The sequence below is a fragment of the Lacerta agilis genome, chromosome 6 (genome assembly GCF_009819535.1).
Source record: "Lacerta agilis isolate rLacAgi1 chromosome 6, rLacAgi1.pri, whole genome shotgun sequence".
Lineage (NCBI taxonomy): Eukaryota > Metazoa > Chordata > Lepidosauria > Squamata > Lacertidae > Lacerta > Lacerta agilis.
The window spans coordinates 34,722,723-34,749,053 of NC_046317.1; the positions used below are offsets into that span (position 1 = coordinate 34,722,723).

At 40.0% G+C, this 26,331-nt stretch overlaps 1 protein-coding gene across 1 annotated transcript in view; it reads right to left on the minus strand.

Moving 5' to 3' along the window:
- Nucleotides 1-7,045: 7,045 nt before the first annotated feature.
- The window catches only part of ROR1 (receptor tyrosine kinase like orphan receptor 1), a 152,224-nt gene continuing 132,938 nt past the window's right edge, over nucleotides 7,046-26,331 (minus strand). The window contains exons 5-9 of the mRNA XM_033151893.1: nucleotides 18,391-18,518; nucleotides 16,969-17,286; nucleotides 15,854-16,099; nucleotides 10,024-10,235; nucleotides 7,046-8,594 (exon numbers count right to left, since the gene is read on the minus strand). Of these exons, the coding sequence (XP_033007784.1) occupies nucleotides 7,170-8,594; nucleotides 10,024-10,235; nucleotides 15,854-16,099; nucleotides 16,969-17,286; nucleotides 18,391-18,518 (2,329 nt within the window). The 3' untranslated portion in view covers nucleotides 7,046-7,169. The remainder of the gene's footprint in view (nucleotides 8,595-10,023; nucleotides 10,236-15,853; nucleotides 16,100-16,968; nucleotides 17,287-18,390; nucleotides 18,519-26,331) is intronic.

Sequence of the window (26,331 nt, forward strand, 5' to 3'; positions counted from 1 at the left end):
CTACACTAGAGCAGATATTGGAAGCCACCATGTAACCCCTCAGATGTCATCATGCAACTTCATTCCGTTACATTTTCAGCAAAAATTAGTAGCCACCAATGGAAAATGTGATAATTGCTGCAGCTGATGCCATTTTATCTTCCAAGTTATCCCAGAATTACCCTGTGTTGGAAGCTTCTGGGGAGATGGGTGGCTGCCAAGAGCAGCTACTGCTTTCTGCTCTGCTGCCAGCAAAAACATGTAATCCCCACCCACTGGAAACCGTTAACAGTGCTTCCATTCTTCCATGTTTCATCCTCTGAGCATTGGGATGAATGTGAACTGGACCACTAGTTGTTTAGTTTTCCATTCATCACAAAACATATGCATACCCCTAGATGCACTTCAACAGTAATCTGTCAGAACAGTTGAAATCGTGCTACTAAACACATGCATATTTAGCACTACTGGGATAAAATGGACAATTCCACTCAGAAATGAAACTGGTTTGAAATCAGTTGTCCCACTGCGGACATAAAAATTATTTTGATGATTCAAGGTTGTTCTTCTCATAGACCAATTAAATACACAGTCTCAATGTGTAGTGTCTTGTGTTTTCAGCATTTTATACTACCTAAGCAATATAAATGTTCATACTTTTTCAAGCTCAAACAAGAATATGATTGGGTATATCGTCTGAATCATCTGCCCTCATAAAAATATGAAGTTATAAAAATTATTACAGAAAGTTGCAGCTGCCCCATTGTGAAGTCAAAGGGTTTGTAGGCCCACAGAGAGACTGGGGTTTTGGTGAGTGATGATCCTTAGCGATTGAAGATCCAGCCAGAAGACAGACCTTTTCTGAGAATCGATGGATGTGGTTTTATGAGTAAGAGCTGCATAACCAGTCTCCAATATCATTAAATCTTTATGCTGTAGCAGTGCTTTCCATGTGCAATGTAAGAGAATGTGACTGCTTTATTTCCTGTTGATGGAGGAAAATATTTGAAAAGGGGGGTGGGTAAATGTGCATACAGTGTTTTATTTATTTTTTCTTGCTCTGAGCATCACATGTATGTTCTAAATAGGCTCTTTAAGTATTGCATTTGTTAATTGGTTCTGACACTTTCTTGAAGAGTTTCCTTAACCAGCTTGCAAAGCTGAAATGGTTGATAAAAGTGGAATACCACTTAGCCAAGCAATTAATTAGTATTTGTACAACCCACATTGTATGCTCTGGAAATTGTTGAATTCACCTCAGCCAGTCTTAGCCAGTATGGTCAATGGTCAGGGATGTTGGGAGTTACAGCCCAACAACAACTGGAGAGCACCATACTGGCTATCCCTGCTCTAGGCTGTAGCCCACACTCCCAAGGATTTTCCGGTTCATGGGTCAGTTGGTTAGTCAGTGCATTGATCCAGCTGAGCTATGCGAAGAAATAGCCTGCCAAAATAAATGTGTAGTTACTGAAGTTGTTACTAGAGAGCACGCTGTTCACACATTCCCATGAGTTTCTGAATGCACTGTTTCAGTGTGTATGTAACATCAAGCCATAACCCCTGATTAAACAAAACAGCCTGTGCATACAGCTTCCATTTTGTTCATTCCTCTGGTGAGCAAACAAACCATGTAGTGGCTGGCTTAGCATTAGTGGCTGGCCCAGGAATTGTTTCTCCCAAACAAGATACAACTGAGATTTGGCTTTAGATTGTGGTTTGCTTGGAGCTAAACAAATCACGATGTAGTTACACTAGCCACTCTGTGGTTTGTTTGCTCACTGGAGGAAAAGAAGTGCAATGCTGGAGACTTTGAGCTGCAAGCACCAGCACATAACTTGTACACAGCATAATTTGCTTAGGCATAGCCTATGGCTCCGTGTTGCACCTGAACGTGGCCATAGTGTCCTCAGTTTTATTGCTAGCAGCCTCATTGTTCCTTGGGGCACAACTGCATTGTATAATGACTGGGCTGATAATATAGTGACTTGTGAAAGGTCACCCAGTGAGCTTCATGGTTGACCATCTAAACTTAATTCTACTCACTGCATGAATTCTTTTCTTGAGCAACTAACAACATATGTGAGAACTCATAATTGTCAATTCAAGGGGTAGCTAACTTGTGGCCCTCATGTTGCCGGAGTCCAGCTCCCACCAGCCAGCGTGACCACGGTGAACAGTGATGGGAGTTGATGTCAAGCTACATCTGAAGGCCAACAGATGCTCCATCCTTGTTTCCCCATTGAATGCATGAATGCAGAACTGGGTACAAGTATGGCTCCAGGTCCAGCAAGAGATTTGTTTAGTAAGTGTACAAGTCTTCTTGCGTGTATTTCAAAAATAAAATCCTATATCGCTGGTTTGTCAGATCCAAGACCTGTGCAGTATTCACAGACCTGTCACGTTCACTGTCATATATTTATTTTCAGTCCTTAACTCACTGCAGGGCAATTCCCAATTCCAACTGTGATGCTTGATTTGTAAAAGTGCCCCTCTATTGAATCTTTGTGAAAGGTAAGGAAACTATTAAACTGGGTGAGGTAACCTTTAAATTAGCTGCTTTTTTATGTTAGCAGGATTAGACAGGATTTTGTCCTTTAATTTAGTTGTTTTTCTGAATTTACATTTGCATCTCTCAAGCTTCATAAGCTATAGTTTAAAATATTATATTTCATTTATTTGAAGACGAAATGATTATTTAAAGTGTGAAGGTTTGTGACATTTCTTCCTCTGTATGTCCAAGATGCAGAAACCATACTTTCACCACAGTTTGCAAAATGTTGATTCTTTGACAAAGTTTTCCCCTGCCCATATTATCCAATTGATAGTGTTGAACTGCTTTCTTGTCTTCATTAGCTCCCTTGTGAATTCCTGTTCCTATTTAAGTGTTGTTTTTTTTTAAAAAAAGCACACAACCTGTACCTCATGCAAGAAGAAAAAGATTTGATACTTGGCATTTACAATGTTTTCTTTTGCGCAAGACAACTAGCTCAGTGTTTCCTTAGAGCATGGTTTTCACTGCCAGTATTCTATATTTAACATACACACAATTGGCTTGTACAGTGGTACCTCGGGTTAAGAACTTAATTCATTCTGGAGGTCCGTTCTTAATCTGAAACTGTTCTTAACCTTAAGTACCACTTTAGCTAATGGGGCCTCCCGCCGCCGCTGTGCCACCGCCGCACGATTTCTGTTCTCATCCTGAAGTAAATTTCTTAAACCAAGGTACTATTTCTGGGTTAGTGGAGTAACCTGAAGCATCTGTAACCTGAGGTACCACTGTATTTTGAAGATGCTTAAAGCATCCACAAATTAAAATATAAGCAATTTGGCTTGTCATTCAGAATACATCTCATGAGAACCTCTGATCTGTTTAGCAATAGTGACTAGAGTAGTAGTGGTAGTGGTAGTGGTAGTAGTAGTAGTAGTAGTAGTAGTAACAACAACAACAACAACAACAACAACAACAACAACAACAGAAGAGCCCAAGGGGGCTTTTGAATTGTTTTTCCTCAGACTGGAGTCTCTTTATCTCATTGCATGCCAAATAATTCTGGATAATGAAGGGAAAATTTTCAAAAGCAGTTTGTAGAATCATGAAAGTAAGCAGTACACAGAAAAACATAAAATAGCTCACTTTGTGAGATTAATTTGGGGACAGTTTGGGGGTGGATGACGGTTAACAATAGTCTCAAATGACTAACAACAATAGTCCCAATCGACTTATTGTGTAAGGAAGGCTAGCAGGATGCGGCACTTAATCCATCTGAGATTTTCAGAACATTGATTATCATCCTGAAAATATGCATGTTCTTCTTTAAAACCATGTTTTAATAACCACCAGCATATAATAATCAGAGTTTAATATCACTCTGGTGGTGTCTGAAATACAAAAATGCACTTAGCTTCTGCATAAAGTAGTCTGTGTTACTACGTTTACATGCTTACCTTAGTGCAACATCCTTAATGAGTAGATTAATAAAGTAATACAGTAATCAAATGCATGCAATGAAAACAAAATATGTATTAAAATAGTGTCTAAATGCCATCACGCGCGGTCGTGGGTTGCCTCGGCAGCGAGGCGACCCAGGCCGGCCCGGCGGTTGGAGCCCCGCTACCGCTAAGCGGGGCTCCGGTGGGGCGCGGGAAGAGCGTCCCGCGCCCTGGGCTCCCCGGCGGGCCCGTCAAAGCTCCGAACCCTTCCCTCGTTCCCCCTGTAAAGGGGGAGTGGGGGTGAAGGGACAACGGAGCTGGGCCATTAGGGGACATGCCCCAACCGGGTCAGCGAAGCGGCGGCTGCCGCTCGCGACAAGCGTCAATGTTCTCCCTGCAAGGATGGAAATCAAGGAAGCCCGGTGGTTGTGAGTACATGATTTGATCTGCATTTCGTCTTTAACGATCCGGGAGGTTTCATGAAAAGGAAGTCTGCCTCCCTCCCTTCGGTGGATAGAAAATAACTGTCTTAAGAGACTGCTGTTACAACGATGGTTACAAAGTATTTTAATTTTGACAAGTGAGACTGTTTCGATCTCCCTTTGGGGAGCAAGTTAGTGGAGAATATCTCTCTTTAAAATTGTGCTCTTTGCGCCCTGGCTACAGGGAAAATGGCTGCGAAAGATTGTGACTGAGTGGAAATTTACTGGCACTAAGATGGGAAAGTTCTGAAATTGAAACTGTAATTTGATACCTATGCCCGCTTCTGCCATGCTGGGATTCGTTTTTGAGCTGGTTACGAACTATGGATTGACTGATGATCAAAGGATTACTTTCTTGAGATTGGATCTGCTTAATCAAAAATTGGTGATATTGAACCGGGATATGTCAGAAAAGACACTACCCACAGAGGAGACTTTTCAGGAAATGGCTGCATTGGAAGAGAGCCTTGGCAAAGAGCTGAAAGGGATGATTGAAGAACAGAGTAAAATGGCTTGGCGACTCCGGAAAAAAGAAACGTCCTTTGGGGGTGGCAGACCCAGGACGGGGAAGATTTTTATATCTAACTCTCGAGGTGAGAGCTCGGGAGTGTTGGCGAAAAAACTAATATGTTCACAAATAAAAGAAGAATGGTATTTTGAACCGGAGAAGCTGGAAGAAGAGGATGTGCGTACCCTGATGCTCTATGCAAGGATTGTTATGGACTTTGTCTGGATCTGTGGACTTATAAGGAAAGAGGACATCTCGAGGAGCGGCTCCGGAATAAGACGGGCAAAGAAAATGGACAGAAGGGGGATAGGGTGAACTGTGTTAAGGGTAAAGCAAAAATGATTTAATATGGTACCCTGAAGCCGGTGTGTTAAGACTTTAAGTTTTTGAATTAGAAAAGGGATATTTGGATTTCTTTTTATTAGCAGCAGTTTAAGGGAAAGAAGATGTTTGTTATGATTTGATTCAAGAATAATATGTTAAGATATTGAATTTTGTGATGAATTAATGCGAAGTTACAATATGATTTGACTTTAGTTAAGTTAAGAACTAGAACAGACATTGTAATTTAGAAAATAAGATTTTTAAGAAGAATGTTTAGTGTTGAATTTCTTAAAATGTATTTATTTTTTTTTTTAGAATATGAAGTTATTAAAGTAATATTTGGATTTGGAACCGAAGGAGAATAGGCAGGGGAAGTCAAAACCAAAGATTCGACCAAGAACTTTTTTTTTTGTAGAAGAAGAAGAATTATTGGTATGTTTGTATTTGTCTATTTTAGTTGGGGTGGGTAAGTGTTGGGTTAATGTTGGTGATGGTGATGGATTGTTTGTTTGTTATGAAAAACTAATAAATTCTTATAAATAAATAAATAAATAAATAAATGTCACCTTGTATATTTTAAAGACATATCCGCCTAGATAAAAAATGAGAAACAGACAAGAAATAAAAAGCAGGATGTATTTTTCACTTCTGCTATACAAAGACAACATTTTGTGCAAAAGATTTTGAAAAAAAGTACTGTCAAGTGTCTGAAAGATTTGTGTATATAATCCATACAAAAATTATTTTAATAAAAAAAGTCTGAGAGGTTGTAATTTACACAGTATTTTTTCAAACATTACAGTGGTTTCAAAATAATCCAGATTGATTACACCTGAATAAAATTCAGTAATAAAAATGCAGTTTTCTAGTAAAAAAAAGTTAATTCTAATTCACATTATTTGAAATGACATACAAAAGTTATCATAGAAAATTTCTTAAAAAATTGTTGTGTACAACTGATGGAATGTAGGCTTCCCATTTCTGGGTTATCACTACAAAAGCTATTTATTTTACTTGAAATAATAAATATTCTTGGGAAAACTGATTGTCTGTTATAAAATAAGAATTTAGAGTTTTCTTTAATTAAAGGGTTGCATAGCAACAAAGGGATACAAAAATTCTATTGCAACTACAGATATAACGTCAAGAAGTATAATTTTCACTCAGTTATTGTATGCAGTTCCAAGAGGGTTCTATTGCTTGTCCTAGTTTATGCACGTATCACTAGACAGAAACTGTTTACATACTTAAAACTGATTATGTCTGAACAAAATTCTGGTCTAAAAAGGAATTGTCATTTTTATAATACTGCACATCCACTACACTTCTGATTTGCGGATGCTGTTTAAAGGGGGGAAATAATAAAAGTCAATGCCCAGTGTGTGCCATTAGAATGAAATACAAGCAAATTTATCACTGTGTTTGGTTTCACCCTATCTCTGGATTAGGTACTTGTGTCTTGTGGTGCCCCCAAACCACATTAGACCATAAAAAAGAGTACAACTTCCATTCTACAGGAGCATACTTAATCGTCCTCAACATTTGTCTTAACCTCATTCATTCATAAAAGTGACCAGTATTAAAATGGGTTTAGAATAATAAGATTGCTGAGACAGAAATTACTTGGTTTAAGGAACTGTGATTAAATAAAACGTATCACAGTTAAGTTTCTTTTTCACTCACTCACACACAAAAAATTCTTTCTCCTTGGTAGCTGTAAAATAAGGGTACACCCAAGATATTGAGTGTTAACTCCATTTTTAAAAAATACGGTTGGCACCTCTTTATCCTGTTAAGCACAAATAAACTTCACAGAAGATACTTATTGCAAATATCTCTTTATACAGCCAGAAGAATCTCCAATAAAATATTTGAATATAAATCTCCTCTAAAAACGTTCTATATTCCATATTGTAAGTAGGTTTATTTACAAAAGTCTTGTTTATTTACATCTCTGCTGAAATCACGGTCTCATTATGTCCATGAATACTGGAATCTCCTAATAGAGATGTCTGTTTGGAGTCAATTTTGTAGGGTTTTTGAGTTTTGTTTCCAAAAACGGTTATACTAATCCCACTTGGATGACTCTGCATAGACATATGAGACAGCAAAGGAATATTTGCATCCTGATTAGATCCTGAAGAGGGTAAGCTAGTCACATGCCCGGTGCTGGTTGATCCACTCGCACTACTTGGCGAACGACTCTTTGGTGGAGGACAGTGCTGAATTACTCTGGGTGGGCCTGCAGGCTGGTAGTGAGCAGCTGGAAAAGCAGCATATCCAGGAGGAATTGGATATCCATTTATAGGAATAAATCGCTGGCTTTGAGGTATTGGTGGGCCAATAAATCCAGCAATTTGGCCTTGTGGTATACCCTGTGCTGGAAACATGTAGTTAGGGTACCTAGGGTTACTCAGGTTGCTAACTGGGCTTGCACTGAGAGAAGTTGTCTGAGTGGTAGCATTTCCACCAGAAGGAGTAGTAGAACTAGTGTGACTTGACAGCCCCTCCCAAGAACGCAGCCTGGCATGGATATCTTTAAACCTTGGTCTCCGAGATGGCAGCTCATGCCAACATTCGGTCATTAAGCTGTACATTCTGGGAGGGCAGTCTTCAGAGCATGGCAAAAGTTGTCGCTTCCTAACCATTTCTATGACTTCTTGGTTACTAAATCCATAATAGGGCTGGAGACCAAAGCTGAAAATCTCCCACAGGACAACACCAAAGGACCATATGTCTGAATCGGAAGAGAATTTGCCATACAGAATTGCCTCTGGGGGCATCCAACGAATGGGTAAGAGGGACTTGTTTTGAACTCTGAAATAATCTGCAGAGTAGATTTCTCTTGACAGTCCCAAATCAGAAATCTTCACGTGGAGCTGTTCTCCAATTAAAATATTTCGAGCAGCCAGATCCTTGTGAACAAAAAAATGACTTGATAAGTATTCCATCCCTGCTGCAATCTGGACTGCTATGTGCAGAAAATCTCCATGATCTAAGCTAGATTTTACAGTACCATCCTCATCACTGCTGCACCCAACATCTGAATGTGGTGATCGCATTATAAGAAATTCATGCAGGTCCCCTTGATTCATGTACTCAAAAAGCATGCAGACTGGCTGCTCCTGAGTCACAACACCAAGAAGGCAAACGATGTTGGGATGATGCAGTTCTGCCATCAGAGAGGCTTCCTGTTGGAACTCTGCCCACAGTTGTGGATTGTTGCAGTCCTTTAGGGTCTTAATTGCAACCAGCTGAGCATGATCCATGCCTGGTAGATAAAGGTGTCCCTTGTAGATTTTGCCAAAGGCACATTCACCCAACTCTTCCATAAAACGGACAGCAGATAGAGGCAGCTCTTTGGCTTTGCTCTGTTAGAAAGAAGACGACATGTCAACAATAAATTTGGATGGCTAAAATCTCAGTGCCATATTTCTGATACTGTAGGAGGATACTATAACAAGAGTCGTGTTGCAGTGGTTTTCAAGACACCCCTTCCCATTTCTTTACTTTATATATACAGGGTTAAAAATAATTCCATCATAAAGCATGTGAACTTCAATGTTTCCATTCATGAAGTAGGTGACAGTAATTAAGCGGGGAACTCAATGTTCAGGACCTTTAGGAAATTAAGTTTTCCTGTACTTGAGATCCTTGTTACTCTCACTCCAATTTTGCCAAAGCAGTATCACAAACAAAAGAAGACAAAGAAGAAAAGGGGAGGAGCAGAAAGCCCCAATGCAGTTTTATTATTATTTGAAAGTGACACTCAGGACTGAATTCTAATTTTCCTAACCATTTACAAATTTTAGATAAATACTGTGTGAATTAATATATCGCAGAGGCATTTAAACAAGCAGCCAGTTGACTGTGCAGTGATGGCAGGAAATTAGCTGTATTGTTGAGACACAGATGGTTTATATTATACAAATCCTTTAGGCTAAAACTTGTTTAGGTCTGGCATATTGTAAATTATATTTTAGTAATGAAAGTGAAATGACCTCTGTCTGACCTCATGCAGGATTGTCTGTTTTAACCAACCTAGTGGAAAAGTATGAAAGAAAATGAAGTCATAAAGTTTTGGCAGGAAAGGGGTTCATTTTAAGTTAAGCAGTTATAAATCTGCTTGGTTTTTTTTTGACGGGTATTTGTCATATGGTGGTGTACAAAATGCAAAGAAGTGTAAAACACATATGAGGCACCATGCCAAAGTAAACCAAGTGCAAAGGAAATTTATCAGTGACACTTGATCTCTATCAGTTGCTTCTATTAAATGAATGACAAGAGCGGACACAATTTATGATATTATACTAAGCATATACTGTAGCAAGTGCCTTGAGTTAGGGATTACTCTGTAGTAAATATGCTTAAGATGGCAGCCTAACAGTGCAATCTTATACATAGCCACTCACATGTAAGTCTAACTGAGTCCAATAGGGCTAAGCTCTAAGTAAATGAGTACAGGATTTCGTCTCATGTACAAAGCCTAAGTCTCATGTACAAAACTGGGGATTTGGTTTATTTCTTGTTTTTATTGAATCAGTTAGCATATGTCCAAACTCAGTACAATTTTATATTCACAGAAGAAAGAATATTTTATGGAGTGGAAACAATTGTAATATTGTCCTGCTAGTATTTGTGAAATGCAGTCAGCTGGGATTGACACATCATTAGGAAAACTATTGCACCCAAAAGAGCTGGAAGAGACCAAAATAGCAAAGGTTCTTTGAACTAGAATACTAAGTGGAAACATTTCTCTTTTATGACATAGGCATATAAAATAGATTTCACCAACAATACCTTTGGTTTGTACGCATTCAGCATAGACATCTCTACGTTCTGTCCTCTGACATGCTTAGGCTGCCTTTGCACTGGAGGGGAAGAAGACTTCTGGTTGTTGCGGCAAATACAGATGAAGAAAAATAGTAAGGCAATAGCCAGGGGAATTGTAACACTTGGCACCAATATATAGAGGATTTCCATTTTATTCTTTTCCTTGGAGTCTTTTGTGTCTAATTCAGAAAAAGAGGGGTGGGGAACAATGGGAAGAAAATCATAAAATCTCATGCTAAAGAGTGCAGTTTTGTACATGAAATAAATACAAGTTTTGTGTGCCACATGAACTGTTTCTGATGACTGTTCTATTTCCTGACTGAGCAGCAATAATACAAGATAGTTGTGTGCTATTAAGTTTTAGTGCAGTTTATTTGAAGGCACTTTGAGCTTCCAGTGGATAGCCACAGATCCTATTTGGAAAAAAGCCAGTTAAATCCAAACCATTATCATAAGAATTTATTCAGAAACCATGGGGTATGACGTGAACTTGGAGGAACATTTTTAAAATCCTCAACAAATAATTATATTCACATTAGTGTTGGATTTCATGCTTCTCTGAAAGGCCTGACACATGGCAAATGTATTCTTTAGGAAAACCTTGACAGCAGATGACAAAGAATTGAGATAACCTGGACCAAAAAGATAGATACCCACCCAAACTGGCTATGGTTGCCCTGTAATCGGATAGATTAGACATTAAGAAAAACAAGAGCTTAGTGCATAGTTAATTGTTTTTGTAATGCTGTATTTTGGCAGAGCAGCAGTTTTGCAGCTCAAAACTGCCTTAATGGGGCGAGGGGAAGTAAAACCAATTGTTTTCTCTGCAGAGAGTGGGTTTATGTAAGTAACATCACAAAAATGTCCATCTGTGGTGCCAATGCTATAACCCATAATGGGCTAGGTGCCTCTCAATGCCTTCCACACACACAAAAATTGGCTGAGACTTTTTGATTATACTGAAAAGTTGCCAACATATTTGGGAAGCCAGACAGGTATACAATGCTTTGGCCAAACCAAATGGGGTGGAATGTTTTCCATATCTTTTCAGAAAAAGCCACATAGATAATGTATACTATTTCAGAGAGCCAACAGATACTAGTGTTTAGAACCCTGAAGGAATGAGGCACTGCATTATCTTAACTGTGACATGAACTTCATTCCTAAAATTCAAGTGCAGGCTAGTTCTCAGATTTCTTTTAAGTAGTTCTAATTGTGCTCTTCTAGGTATGGGCAAAAGTACAACTCTTAATCTCTGGCTCTCTGACTCATTGGGATTTTTGTGTGCCATCCATTGGGTAATTAGTGGCACTGTTTGAATGTATGACCTATGACAAGTGCTGAGAAAGAATGGCATATAGGCTTCCATTGTATACATCGATGGGCTTACATCTCCCACTCTTTGCTGTGTGTTGTTCTTTTTAAAATATTTGAAAAAAATCCAAAGGTGTTGAGTAACATTCTGTGTACAGTTCAGAAGACCCTAATGCTTCATGGTGAGAAAATAGAGCTGCTTTAAAAGGACGGAAGGAAGGAATGGAGGATGGGGGGGGGGAGAGGGAGGGAGAGAGAGAGAGAGAGAGAGAAAGGAAGGAAGGAAAAAATTGAGACAAGTGACAAAAGAGTTGAGAGAGCCTACTGTTGTAGGCAGCATTTCCAAGTGTCCAAGTGTGCCATAAAGCCCACTTAGAATAGGTCAGCCTGGTGCTCTCCTGTCTTTTGCAATTGAGTAAGCAAGCCATGCAACAGAGAGAGTCACTTACATCTGTTGTAGGTATTTTATGTACACCTAAGTCTTGGGACGTGGGTGGCGCTGTGGGTTAAACCACAGAGCCTAGGGCTTGCTGATCAGAAGGTCGGCGGTTCAAATCCCCGTGATGGGGTAAGCTCCCGTTGCTCGGTCCCAGCTCCTGCCCACCTAGCAGTTCGAAAGCATGTCAAAGTGCAAGTACATAAATAGGTACCTCTCCGGCGGATAGGTAAACAGCATTTCCGTGCGCTGCTCTGGTTCGCCAGAAGCAGCTTAGTCATGCTGGCCACATGACCCGGAAGCTGTATGCCGGCTCCCTCAGCCAGTAATGCGAGATGAGCGCCGCAACCCCAGAGTCGGACACAACTGGAACTAATGGTCAGGGGTCCCTTTACCTTCAAGTCTTGCATACCAGGTATAAGGGCCAGAAGAAGGAAGGGAACACCCTGAAAGATCCTCTGGGAAGGATGGTAGTGGTTTGTGAATGTTATTTAGTCCTCCTTAATTATTAATCTTGTGTTTTTATATGGCATATTTCCTTTCTGTTTCTGGTATTCTCAACTCTTACCTGCCCCCCCCAAAAAAAAACATGGGAAAGAAAAAGAGGTGCATGTAGATATTATACTGTAATAGGAGGAGAGCTGCTCTTATTTGTTCTTGATCATGCACACTTTGGAGTGTGGTGGGGAGGAAGTTAATGGAAACTTCCCTCTCTTGTAAGATGCTTTTACAGGTGGGTAGCCGTGCTGGTCTGCCATAGTCAAAACAAAATAGAAAATTCTTTCCAGTAGCACCTTAGAGACCAACTGAGTTTGTTCTTGGTATGAGCTTTCATGTGCATGCACACTTCTTCAGATACGAAGAATCTGAAGAAGTGTATCTGAAGAAGTGTGCATGCACATGAAAGCTCATACCAAGAACAAACTCAGTTGGTCTCTAAGGTGCTACTGGAAAGAATTTTCTATTTTGTAAGATGCTTGTTTGCGTAATACAAATGTATCTATTTCCATTTTTAAAAATGCCTAAGGCTGTAAGATTATCTTTTTAATTTCTCCAATATTAAAAGATAATGGTCTTCCCCATTCTTGCAAGAACTTTAACCTCATGGGGACTACACATCACTCCTGGATTGCAAACAGCTGATCACTGCTGACACCCAAACAGCTGATCACTGCTGACACCCACCACCCACTCACTCCTGAAGCAGCCATAACAAATGCTGGCCACTAAGGCATGCTGCCAAAATAATTGGGGGTTCCCTCCAGAAAAACCAAATGCTGGTCTAGTTCAAGCCCTGCCCAGAGAGGTGAGTGGGAGCTTGAACATTAGGCCAACACATCTTGAAAAGGTAAAGTCAGACAAGCCAGAAGAGAAGATGTGAACTACTAAGTCAAAGAAGCCACATGTAGCAAAGTGATGAAAGACGAGAGAGACCAAGACCATCACAGCCACTTGATGAATCTTTCCAGGATAAGAAAAGAACAGAGACTCTGAATTTTTGGCAGCAAAATCTGTAGCAACATTTCACCTCTTTCCCTCCTTGTTTAATAACAGAAAGAAGTACATGATAGGAGGCATATGCTGAAGCTCAAGGAAGTACATGTTTCGAAAGCATTTTAAGTTCAACTCTAGCTGTATTTGACATTCCCTTTTATTCTGCCCTGTCATATTTGAAGGTTTCAACAGAAGACGTCTCAAAAGTCTCAAGGACAGTGTTTCCAGAATTATACTACTGTTTCGTGATAGTCTTTCTCAGCCAATATTTTTCACAATAATATGTAAGTAAGATTCATGCTACAGATCAGTGCTCACTAGTAGAACTTTTAAAATACTTTCAGGGTTGCTTTTAAGGGCTGTGGTGATTTTATCCTGTGGATAAATTATATTTGTAGGATCAGAAGTTTGTTAAAACACATTCAGGTGTTTATCTTGTAGAGAAATTTTCTTGAAACCTATTGTCCCAGTTTGAATGTAACGTTCTCAGTTCAGCAATCTAAGTTTTGACGGAGCAGAATTGAACTTGGGTGCTCCCATCTTCCCTTCTCATCTCATGCACTGGCTTCAAAGGAGACTTCAGGGGAGGTTATCGAGGGCTACTAGTCATGATGGCTGCATACTACTACTTCCAGTATCATAACTACCCATTGCTAGGAAGTACAAGTGAGGACAATGCTGTTGTACTCATGCCCTGCTTGTGTGCATCTAGTTGGCCACTGTGAGAAAAGGATGCTGGACTGGATGAACCTTTGTCATGATCCAGCATGGCTCTTACATTTGTATGATTTCCTGGTTTGTTAAACCATGGCTTGCAATAACATCTGGACCAAGAAACTGGTTTAAGTGCTCACAATAAACCACAATTACAAACCACAGTTCAATCTTGGTTTGTAGAGATCCCTTTAAGTGATAAGGCAGTTTCTCAGTTCAGAAGTCAAGGGAAACTGTAATTTAATAAACCAGAAGTCAGAGGTGTATATGGGAGAAGTGCTCAAGTTCACTGCTTGTTCCTGCTTTAATAAATGTTTTTTCTTGGTCTGGCAACATCATGTATGAACCAGACCATAGTCTTACCAGTCTTTAAAATACACATTAGATCTATATATTTAGATGTAGTACTATATATAGGTATGACATGAAGGCGGGCAAAAGTATGTATGCCTGCTATGCTTAGCTAATGTATGTAAAACATACATTTCTAGGTATGGGTTGATTGGAGAAAAATCACTCCTAATATTCTTCTTTCCCTTTGTATATAACTTCACATCAGAAGGTGGCAGGCAGGAGTTGCTTATGGTTAAAATTAGCTAGTACTGGTAGATACAATCGTAACACTGTACCTTAATAGGCAGCTTCACAACTATTTCAGAACTTCTTGGGCCTACTAAAGAGAATGGAACTATCAAAAAACTAGAATACCGGGGGGGTACTCTCCTCCCCTACCTGTCCTTGGTGGCTCTTTTCCTTAGGGAGGAAGCAGAAATTTTCAGAATACTTCTTCACCACCATAGTATCATAGTTATAATGATTGTGCCTTTGCAATCTAAAATATCTTACTCCTGCTATTGTACATCAGGAGTCTCCAATCAAGCTGAGATTATTTTAGTGTCCTTTCTTCTGAAGCTTCATGCACAAATTATTCACCAATTATGTAGAATTATAATAATACTGCAAAGCCTTGTAAGTTTTGAATAGATCTCAATCAAGTGAGTTTCCTTATTCAACCTGCCATCAATTCTGAGTATTCTGTTTAGGGACATTACAGTCCCAAGATACGTCACACTTCAGTAACATTGTACACATTTCAAAATGCTGAACAGTGCAACCATTAATTTGAAAATTCTTCAGTCGGAAGTAATAACATACTTTTCTGGAACAGAGAGGCTGCTTTGCATCTTACTTTTTACAGAGCTATTTTTAGTAAAATCCAAGCTGATAAAATAATAATTGAAGTCAGACACATGCACTATAGACCTGATGGGGAAACGGTACCAAGCTGCAGAATTCACAACAACATGGGTGGTAAAACTGGCATGTCAGTCACAAGAAGCAATTTCAACGCAGCCCATGGGCAACTGTAGAAAGTGAATATGCTTCTTTGTATGTGTATGGGTATCTTTGGATAAGCAGGCTGGTGTGGTCTCACAGTTCCCAGAACATGCCAGCAGCTTCCATGGAGATCCAATATGTTTCTGATCAAAGGCAGGAATTGTGGATGCTGCTTAGTATTAAGAAAGCTTCCCTGCCTCAAACTCTTTGAAGTCCAACAATGAGAAGATAGCCACAATCCATCAGACTCTTGTAATTATAATGAAGCCTGGATTGTCACTTGCCTTCAGGCCTTCGTGTTCCTCATCCACACCTCTCCTGACGGTGGCTCACCAGCAGAATATGAGTCCTCCTCAACTCTCTGCACCTTATTCATCTTTGTTGTAGGGCTGAACCCTCAGCATGGCTCATCATTGTGTCAACTGTGGTTTTTGAGAATTCCTTTTGCCACACTCAGACTTGGGTTTCCCTTTCAAAATGGGAGAGTTCTACTACACTTACCACAGGCAGGGATGTCACAAAGCTCAGATTTAAAATTTTCATCTAAGGTGAAGCACCATGGAGCCTCCTTCTGATTCCCTGGGTTTCGACAATAGGAGTGTCCCCCATTCAGCTCTGGGTATCGCACAGCAGTGAACGTGTGCGTGTGGGGGTACTGAGAATTCCATGGCTGGCACTGTCGCCCAGACTTTGTGACACTCATTGTCCCTCGGTAGTCTGCTCCTGTGCTGTTGTAACATTTGTGATCTGTAAATGACAACAGCAGTTCAACTGTGGGTGAATCAGAGGAGTATTGTGCACATACCGATTGGTGTAAGAACATGAAAGTGAGAGAAGGTATCATTCTGCTGACCTGTGTCCTTCAATTTAATTCAAGTTCTCCATTTGCAGAGGCCATAATGCTAGGCTTGCTATTCATTCATATACTTGAGAACATATAAAGGTTAGGTTTTGGGAATAAAAAAAAACCCCACTTATCCCAAATATTTTAGAATAAAAGACATATAAGAAATCAAAACTGCCCTGGAAACCTGAAATTAATCCCTTACTTTGGCAAGAAAGTAAAGAGCAGCTGTGAGATCCAACTGTTGTTGTGCTATCTTGGAAATACAGCCATTTGATATTATGTTAATTCTAATCAGTCTGTGATCTAACATGAACTCTACTCAGTGTCTGGAGTCAGGCCTACTAATGTAGCAAAGAAGCACTGCATAGCAACCTTTCGCCCTTTAAGAAGTCTTTACTTACCATTAGTAGTGTCATTTACTTTAATGGAATGGCTAATGGGGATTTTAATGAGCAAGGCTTGGGATACCAGATACTAACTGGTATAAGAATAGTACAAAAAGCAGTTCAAAATATAATAATGGTTAATTTATATTTTGAAATGCACTATTCTAAATAAGCAGCTTGCAAACTAAATCCAAACAAATGGGTGGGTGCATTGGAAGACAGATTCTGGAATAATGAGTGGGGCTTCTTACCAGGCTAGTAATTGAAAATATGAACTTCTGTGACCACAAAGCAGATTACTAATTCTTCTTGACATTTAGTCCTATCCAAAGATGGGTAGGATATTTTGTACGCAATACATCAAGTTTACAGCTATCACTCACTCTTGTTGATTGGATCTGCCATAGGGATTCCAATGCGGATACAATTTACAGCTTCTGGGCTATCAGGCTGTGGAAGATCTTCGCAATTAGGCAGCTTTAAACGCATCAGAATCATTGGGTTGGATCTTGCAAAGATGTACTCAGTTTGGCAAAGGACATTTTCCAGAATTTCACACTCATCGCGGCACAGATCCCGCGGCTTTGCAGCTGAAGAAGTCTCATCGCAGTATGGGAAAGCGTAATGACAGAGTGAAGGAATGGCAAACTGGGAACATTTATCAGATAAATGACTGGAGGTTCCAATCATAGTGAAGGCAGCTGTAATATACACATACCAAAAAAGTTTAGGCAATACAATGTGAAGTGACATATTCAGCACCATAATGCTTGTTCATAGCCTAACCACTTCCAAAATAACATACATAAGGGGAAATCTATCTCTGTGGAGATGAAAGTCTGTTTCGTTTGAAATTTTCAAAAATTATTTCACATTGAATATTGACAACACTGCATGAATTGTGACCTGACATGCTGAAGGTAGCCTACTATAGACTCCCTTCTCTTTTTGCTGCCTGTGTGGAACTGAAACAGTGTAGTTGTTAAGCAACTAGCAGGTTACAATACAAGGGCTGAGTTTGATGGGCTGATTGACAAATTGTGAAGCCCTGCTTTAAGGGACACTGGTCTATAAAGTAGACACTGGGTGGAATCCAACTGAAGGCCTTCACAACTCACGGAAGCGCTTTTTTGTTTTTTTGTTTTTTACGGAAGCGCTTTTGATACTGTGGCCACCTTCACTGCCAAAATAACCCTACAGCTGCTGCGTAGAAGGTTTTCTACACTGTTCTGAAGGTTCTCCCAACTCTCTGGAGCTGATGGGGGGAGTTACTGTGGGGCTGCAGGGAGGAGGAGTCAGCAATAATCATTTCCCATCCTTTTCCATTAACAGAGGTGTTCATAGGAGCAAAAGCCCTTTTGTAAGTGAAGGGGCACCAACTGGACTTCACCCCTAGTGACATTGAAGACCCCATTAATGCAGCTGGAGTTAAGTCAATATAAATTTACCATTTGGTTTTCGATAGAACTTAAGCACCACTAACTTTGTCTGTAGCCTTTGTATTTATTATAAAGATAAATGGTTGTAAAAATACACACACAGATGATAAAGCTTAAAATTATATACAAATATATTTTTATTTTACATCTTTTTACGCATACATTTCATTTTCATGGTAGTGTTTCCAAAAGTTGTAATGTTTCTTTACTTAAGAATATATTTACACAGAGCTAACCATGTATTCTGTTGCCTATGAGTACATTAAACATACTAAATCCCAAGCAAGCTTGCTATAGTGTAGATTATGGTAAGGTCAAGAATGATGGCAATCTAGCTGAAAATAGAAGGAAGCAAACTTTACATACCAGTAATCTGATTTTCTATTTCACCCTGCATATGCAAGGACTCCATATAAATGGTTCGGTTTCCAATAAATCTTGCACATGCTATTCCTCTGTATGGCTGACAAAATCCATCTTCTTCATATTCATCACTAAAATCAAATAGGCACAACTTAATTACACTCTGATGAGCACTGTTCTCAGTAAAGAAGTAGGGTGTCATGGAACCTTAAGGACCAGGAGAAACTAAGCAGCATATAGAAATATACAGTGTGAGTAAACAATAATACTCAAAGTTGGAAAGATCCACAGTTGCCTCAAGCTACGAGTGCCATGGAAAGTCTAGGAAACAGCATTTCATAGTAAGGTTTATTTCTGCTCTATGGAAGCTCCAGCCTTTGCGACTAATTAGGCCACAGGGCCTCCCCATTTGGCCTGCAGGACAGTTTTGGCCAAGCCACATTTGCCTGTCTTAAACCTGACATCAGATATGGGGCAAGTAAAACCCTGGGCATTTGGAAAGAAGAGTCTCCCCTAGGATCCCTTTAGAGGGATTCCCATTTTCCTGGAAGGGGGGCATGTGGAGACTTCCAGCTCACCCCCCTCTGACCCTGACTAAGGATCCAACTCAATGCCTTATCTGCCAAAAGTTGTGACGATTACTGTGAGTTAGGCATAAAAAAGCCAAGACCCACCCAATTTTGTCTGGGGGAGAAAATTCCTCCCAGGCCCCAAATATGGCAACCAGATACTTCCATAGCAAAGCCATACCCCCGACTCGCCCCTTGGAGTCACAGTCCTGCTGTACAGGAAGGGAGGGAGGGAGATCCAGCTCTAAATGGGGAGCTTGGTCCCATGGCTGCTGGAATTTATGGCTTCGAAGAGGACCTGAGTGAAGACTCCAGTCAGTCATGTCTGACTCCCACTTCCTGCTCCAGGGCTGCCCGCTATTGGTCCAATTTAAGGGTGGACCCAAATTCAAAAAATCTGTGGTTGCTGGGAGAGGATATGACATCTCCCATTGGCCATTTGGGAGTCGGAAGAAGTGACCTTTCTAAACTTTCACAACTATATAAGAGGTAAAACCAGCAGGGTATAGAATTTGTTTAATAAATCAATACGGAAATATGGGGGAAGCCAAAGAGGGGGGAGGGGAGAAATGTGGATATATAAATTGTTCAGTTAAGATTTGTGGAAAATTTGTTGTTACAATTTGAAAAATCAATAAAAATTATTTTACTTTATTTAAAAGGAAGAAGTGACCTGGCAATGGCAGCGAGATGCGTTAGGACACAAATGCTGCGCCATGCCAGAGAAAGCAAGTGGGCTTTAAATTTAAAAGAAATAAACAGAAGGAACTTTGAAAAGAAATGCATTCATTTGATTTACAAAACTGGAGATGAAACGAGTGGCAAAGAGTCTGTTCAATTGGGTAAGATTTTCATGGGCTTTCAGATAGGTAATTTTAATGTTATATATAGCAGAACATACCAACACACATGTATTAGAACCATAAGATTTATTTTCATATTCTTAAACTCTCTGCCTCATTCTGTAATGTTGTTCCAACTCTATGTGGAGTAAAATGTAAAAGCTTTTGCTTGGCAAGAAAACATTAATGCAAATGGATAAATAATATTCTGTCATACTTTCCAAAAGAGTACAAAATAGTTACTTGTGTCCAACTTAAAACTGAATACATGCTCACTCTGTTTCATGACAAAAATCTGGAAATTCAGAGCTTATATTTTACTTTGCAAGGGAAGAGAGAAAATGATCTCAGATACCTTTTTTGTATTATTTGGAGTATGCTAATATGTGGCCAGGGATTCTTTGAGAGGAATGGTGGGATATAAATCTAATAAACAAACAAACAAATAAGTAATACAAGATGCAGTTCTGAAACTTAGGTTTTTGCTTTGTCCACTTATAAAGTGAGATTTCTAAAGCCTGCATGGAACTACATTGTCTGAATGCATATTGTACCAGGTAAATTAGATTACACTTTTGTAAACTGCAAAAATGATTCCTGCATTGCAGAGGGTTGGACTAGAAGACCCTTGGGGAGCCCTTCCAACTCTATGACAAAATCCCTTCCAAGTACTGTAATTGTTTTCAGGATAGTGCCTTGAATTCACAATTCTGGATGCATGTTTAGTATATAAAAAAATATTTTGGGCAAGCTCTTGGTCACACAGACGAGTAGGCTGTCTAGGTTTTCGTAAATACAAACAGACCCAGTGCTGGTAGTGAGAACAGGCCAAATCTAGTCCTCTGAAAATAACCTCCTTATTTGCATATTAATGTTTTGCAGTAATCACTTCCTTTCCAGAAGTGGTTTCCTTTCCAGTTCTGCATGGAGGCACAAAACTATGGTACCTGCTGTCAGATCAACAGCAGCTGTTACCAGTTATGGAACAGCATTGATAACACTGCTTGGATCTTTCCTGACAGCTTTCTCACATCATTTTTCAATGTGAACTGCAGCTTGTAAGCACACATTATGTGACATGGCAAGAAACACCTAGAATTTGCTTTTTTGTTTGATGGAGCTATGCTGGGTTTCCCTTGGAGAGTGGCTAGCCTCCCAAACTTAGGATAAAGAAATCTGTACAACAGGTGGTATTCAATGCTATCTCTACTCAGAGTAGATTTATGGACATAACTCAGGTTCATTCATTTTAATGGGTAGAATTCTAATGAGTATAATTTAGTTCACTACAACTCAACACGAGGATTAGAAAAATAGGATATGGTTATCAATGCTGAGCACCATGCATGCTACTGTATTTTGTATTTTGTACGAAAGCCTCTGTATTTCATGTGCTTGCTGCATCAGCACATGAACATTAGCTGTTGGGATAGCTCAGTCGGTACAGCATGAGGCTCTTAATCTCATTTGGCATCTGGTGCAGAAACTGATATTATGAGAATCTCAGTTAAGATTTAAAAACAAACCAAAATCCAGAAAACCAAAACTACAATAAAAGCTAGAAACACAACCTGAAAATTTCTAGTTCTTATGATGGTCCGGATAACCTTGAAAACAGGTTGGGCAGTCAGGGCCGGCCCAAGTAATTTTGGCACCTGAGGAGAACCACAAAATGGCACACCCACCCACACCCTGCCAGGGAAGAAAGAGTGAGTGAAGGTTTACATCAGGAACAAGAGCAGGGGGAATAAAGATCTACATCAGGAACTGCTGCCCCTGTAGATCCTGCTGCTTGAGGCAGTTGCCTCACCTTGCCTCATGGGTGGGCCAACCCTGTGGGCAGTATATCTGGCAACATCTTAGAAAGCCTAAACAGACTGAACTGGACTTCTGGTTAGAGTGGAGCTTCAGTGTTCTGTAGAGCTCCTTGGCTGACAGAACTAGCATTATGGAAAAACAATCAGTTTGATTTGTTTGCACAATATATTCCAAGTGCAGAACTTAGGCTCCACTTGCTACAGTATTTGTAGCAAGAAAAACTCTTGCTCAGACAAATATTTTACTGCTCTATTGCTGTCCTCACCTAGCTACAGTATATGGAACTCTCATAATTTGCTCTGTGGGTTACAATAAGAACCAATACCAGTCTTATACTCCGTGTTCATTGATTTTACAGCTACAGATAGTAAAAATGCAGCTGGATTTGGTGTTACTTATCACCGGATAATCACGCTCAGTTGTTAGCCCAGGAAGTTGAAGTTAAATCCCAATTAAATTGAAATGTGAGAGGAAAGAACTTCCCTTGTGGAACCAGCAAAGCTTTAGCCCTTAGGTTATTTTTAAAACTCTTGTTCTACCAAATTCCTTTTTAGCTGATACTTGATACCTTTTTAACATGAGCTTTATTAACAGTGATGAAGTGCAACAACTTCACAGTCAAGCAGTTGTATCTGTGCTGGCCACCCAGACAGCCACCCTTTCATGGCTTTGTTGTAGCTTTCTAGCATAAATAATATAGGTCTAATGTATCTGAGGTCCTCCTTAGTAAAACACTTCACTGTTTTTGCACATACAAAACCTATTTATCTGACACATTGGACCAGGAAACTGAGATTCTCTAGAGGAATGCTGCACACATATATTCTTTGCCATAAGTAGGAATTATTATATGCACACTTTAACACAGTATGAGCCTTTAACTTTTTTTAAGCTTATGTGGTAGAGAACAGGATACTTTTTTACTTCTTAGTATTTCTCCAGAATGATATACATGGCCATAAACATTGTGCCAAATCCCAAAGTACCTACTTAAATTCTATACAATCCTTAAGACAGAAGTCCTTTATACGTAATATTTGGTCTATTATTCTTTTTGCTGAATACCATGTGTGTAATGGGCTAGTTATAACTCTTAATACTGAAGATAATGATGGCATTAATGAGGCAAACTTGGCATATATGAACTGCCTTTCTATTCATAGGCAAGCCAGGTGATCCAACAACTGAGACAGCAACGAACTCATCCTCACATGCTAGAGTCTACACTTCATTTCTTAAAAGGTCCCATGGCTCTTTAACAAGTTCTTCTTACAGAACTTGATGCAATACATGTGTTATTAAACGTAAATCAGTAAGTGTATTGTAAGCATATCAGTAAACCACATGCAAAACTATGCCTCTAGATATTAAGTTATATCCAGCAAAGTTGTCCCATTTGCACAAGGAATTCTGCTTCTGCAGTGGAATTTCGCTTGCCTCTCCTCCCTCTGTCTCATACCCAAATCTGTTCTGCATTTCACCCCAACTTCCCAGGGCAGATTTGGTGGGGGTGGGTACAGTGTCATACAGAGAGAGGAGAGGGAGGGCAACTTCCACTGTGCACGCTGATCTCTACCGCCAGCCCTGACTTCCCATCTAAAATAAATACATGTAGCTGCATTTAGAACATAATCTTGCTGACAATTACTTTTCCATCCATTTCTGATAGTGCCCACTTTGTAACTTGCACACTTGCTGGTCAAATATTTGGTATCACATGCTGGAGTCTACACTTCATTATAAAATGCTCATATGCTTTGCTGTGCTATTAAAGTCTCCAAATTACTTAACACTGGTATTTTGACAGAAACCTGAAGACAATTTGATATAGGGTGAGGAGGAGGATTTTCCCCACTTCTGTCCCAAATGGCAACAACATTCTAGCCTACCCAGGCACTTGGTGTATCTCTGCTTTTCTGCATCACCAGATGTAAAAAAAGAGTGAAGGGCCCATAAGTGATCTAAAAGGCAAGGAGGTAGGACTGGTCCAGGTTTTTGTTTTGATTTGTTAGGCAAATAGCTCTTTGATTATATGCTGAGAAGCATAACAATCACATATAACCAGCAAGGGTTGATCAGGATACCATTTCCTCATATTCATTTGGAAGATCAGTAATTCAGCTATCACACTATGGTGCTGATCATTATCTTGACTACAGAAATCCCATATCTTACATAGGAGTTCAGTTCCAAGGATTACACAACTATACACAAAAATCACACATAGTCAAACCCTTGGAGCCACCCCATGGCTAATAGGAGAGGGAGGGAGACCCCTAGCACTCCCAGAGCTGATGTGCCAAGCTCAGCAAGCAAGGTAGGGAGCTTCAAAACTCTTTTTGTGCTTGGTCCACTTGGGTTGTTGTTGTTGTTCAGTTGTTCAGTTGTGTCCGACTCTTCGTGAACCCATGGACCAGAGCACGCCAGGCACGCCTATCCTTCACTGCCTCCCGCAGTTTGGCCAAACTCATGTTAGTAGCTTCGAGAACACTGTCCAACCATCTCATCCTCTGTCGTCCCCTTCTCCTTGTGCCCTCCATCTTTCCCAACATCAGGGTCTTTTCCAGGGAGTCTTCTCTTCTCATGAGGTGGCCAAAGTACTGGAGCCTCAACTTCAGGATCTGTCCTTCTAGTGAGCACTCAGGGCCGATTTCCTTGAGAATGGATAGGTTTGATCTTCTTGCAGTCCTTGGGTTACCTGCTGTGAAAACAGCTTTGAAGCTCTCTTGCAGACTCTGGAAGGCCAGGGATGTTCACATGAGATCTCATGGGAAGTCACTGTCTCACAAGAAGATCCCAGAGCTTTCCAGAGTTGGTATGCTGATCAGGCCATGCTCCACAAGCAAGTCGGAGAGCTTAAAAGCTCTTTTCATAGCAGGCACAAAAAGCGTTTTTAAGCTCTCTCCTTTGTCTGGGACTTGACTTGCACAATTTCAACCAGCCCACCTTCACTGATGAATGTTTGAAATTCCACAAGTCACATGTGTGTAAGATGAGGGATTACTGTAAATACTATCCTGAGACTCCTCATTTTCATCATTAACTAGTAGAATTCCCTTTTCACCTATGAACAAGCAATACAAAAATCTGTTGAGCAACAAAATGGTAACAGGCAACCTTTAATTCAACAGAAGAAGATGGGAAAGTGCATCTTCTTTAGCTGTTCACTGCAAATGTCAATTGAGGACAGCAGGAAGTTCGGAATGCATGGAGTGGTGGTTCCTGGAATGTGAGTGTCCTAGGCTTGTCTCCATGCTTAGCTGGCTGTGGATACCATACCTGGAAATGTGCAGTCTCAAAATAAAGAAAAGTATACAGAGTATAGTCTCACTACTTATTTCTTAAAGGTGGAGATTTATACTTACAAAGGTTTTCACTAACTTTTCAATAGAATGATGACATACTATTTTAGTGGTGTCCCCAATTTTTATTAGAATTTTTTTTTAGAAGAAAAGCCAAATTATCCCATGTTTTATAAACAAAGGCAGCTTATCCATGGAAACCAAACCTCTAAAAATAAACATACCGGTACCTTTCTGTTCTAAGTTTTATTCTACTCCTGCCAAAAAGAGACTGCTTTATTATGAAGGATATGAATATCTGATTATGTCACTCTCCAGGGGATGTTCTCAGGGGCTAGGGTACTAGTTACAAAATATATAAGCTTGGTACTCCCAAGTACTACAAATAAGGACAGGGTTGCAGATTCAGCACATTGCAGAGAAACAAAGGTCAAGCACAGAGAATCAGTCTAGGTTCAAACATGATCCAGAAACAAGATGGGGAAATAGTCCAAGGTCAGTACAACAGGGAGGTCAGGCAAGGTGCAGCAAAACAGAGAACCTAGAATCAGGAACAAGGAGCTAAAGACCCATGTTGTTTCCAACAACTAGATGACTCAAGAGGGATGCCTTTTATATACTGCTAGCTGTAGAGTAACAGGTATGGCTTACTCACAAATAGATCCCTTACTTACAAGGGGCTAACTACTCTGGGTCTGCAGACACATACTGCACCATTGTTCTTTGGCCCGGACCCAATTTTCCTCTTGAGGAATGCAGAGTTGCTGCACCTTCTGCTCAGAGAGTTCCAGGGGTTCCTAATCAGGTATCAATCCAGAGAGCCCCTCAAGGGGATCCTCACCATTAGACTTAGAGGACCTGTCCTGCTCCTCAAGGTCCTTGTCCTGGGGTGTGAGGTGTGCAGATTGTCATCTGAGGACTTCATATCAGGTCAGAACATGGAATGAAACCAGCGGTTTCATCTCTTAGAAAGAAAGCTCAGGCTGCAACGCTAACACTACTTACATATGAGTAAGCCCCACTGAATTCAGCGGGACTTACTTTTCGGTAGACATGATTAAGCTGGCACCATCAGCATCACTAGTGCCCTGCCTTAAGGGGGGAAAACGCATAGTATAATAATATATTACTATGGCTATATGTTTAAATAAATATTGCTCTTGGTGAGCCAATATTACAAATTTAAGCATGACGAAAAACAGACTGACCAGATCTAACTATTAAATGAAACGCAAAATACGCTAATTGACAAAACTTAAGATGTATATGTTGGCTGGTTTCTAACTTAATACATATTACTAATTGCAAAAAACCCAGAAAAAATACACTAACAATTCTAATTGAAGTCTACTGGAAAAACAGCTTTAAACTAACTCTTATTCTATGCCCCTTTAAAGTGTTTTCCCTGTGCCA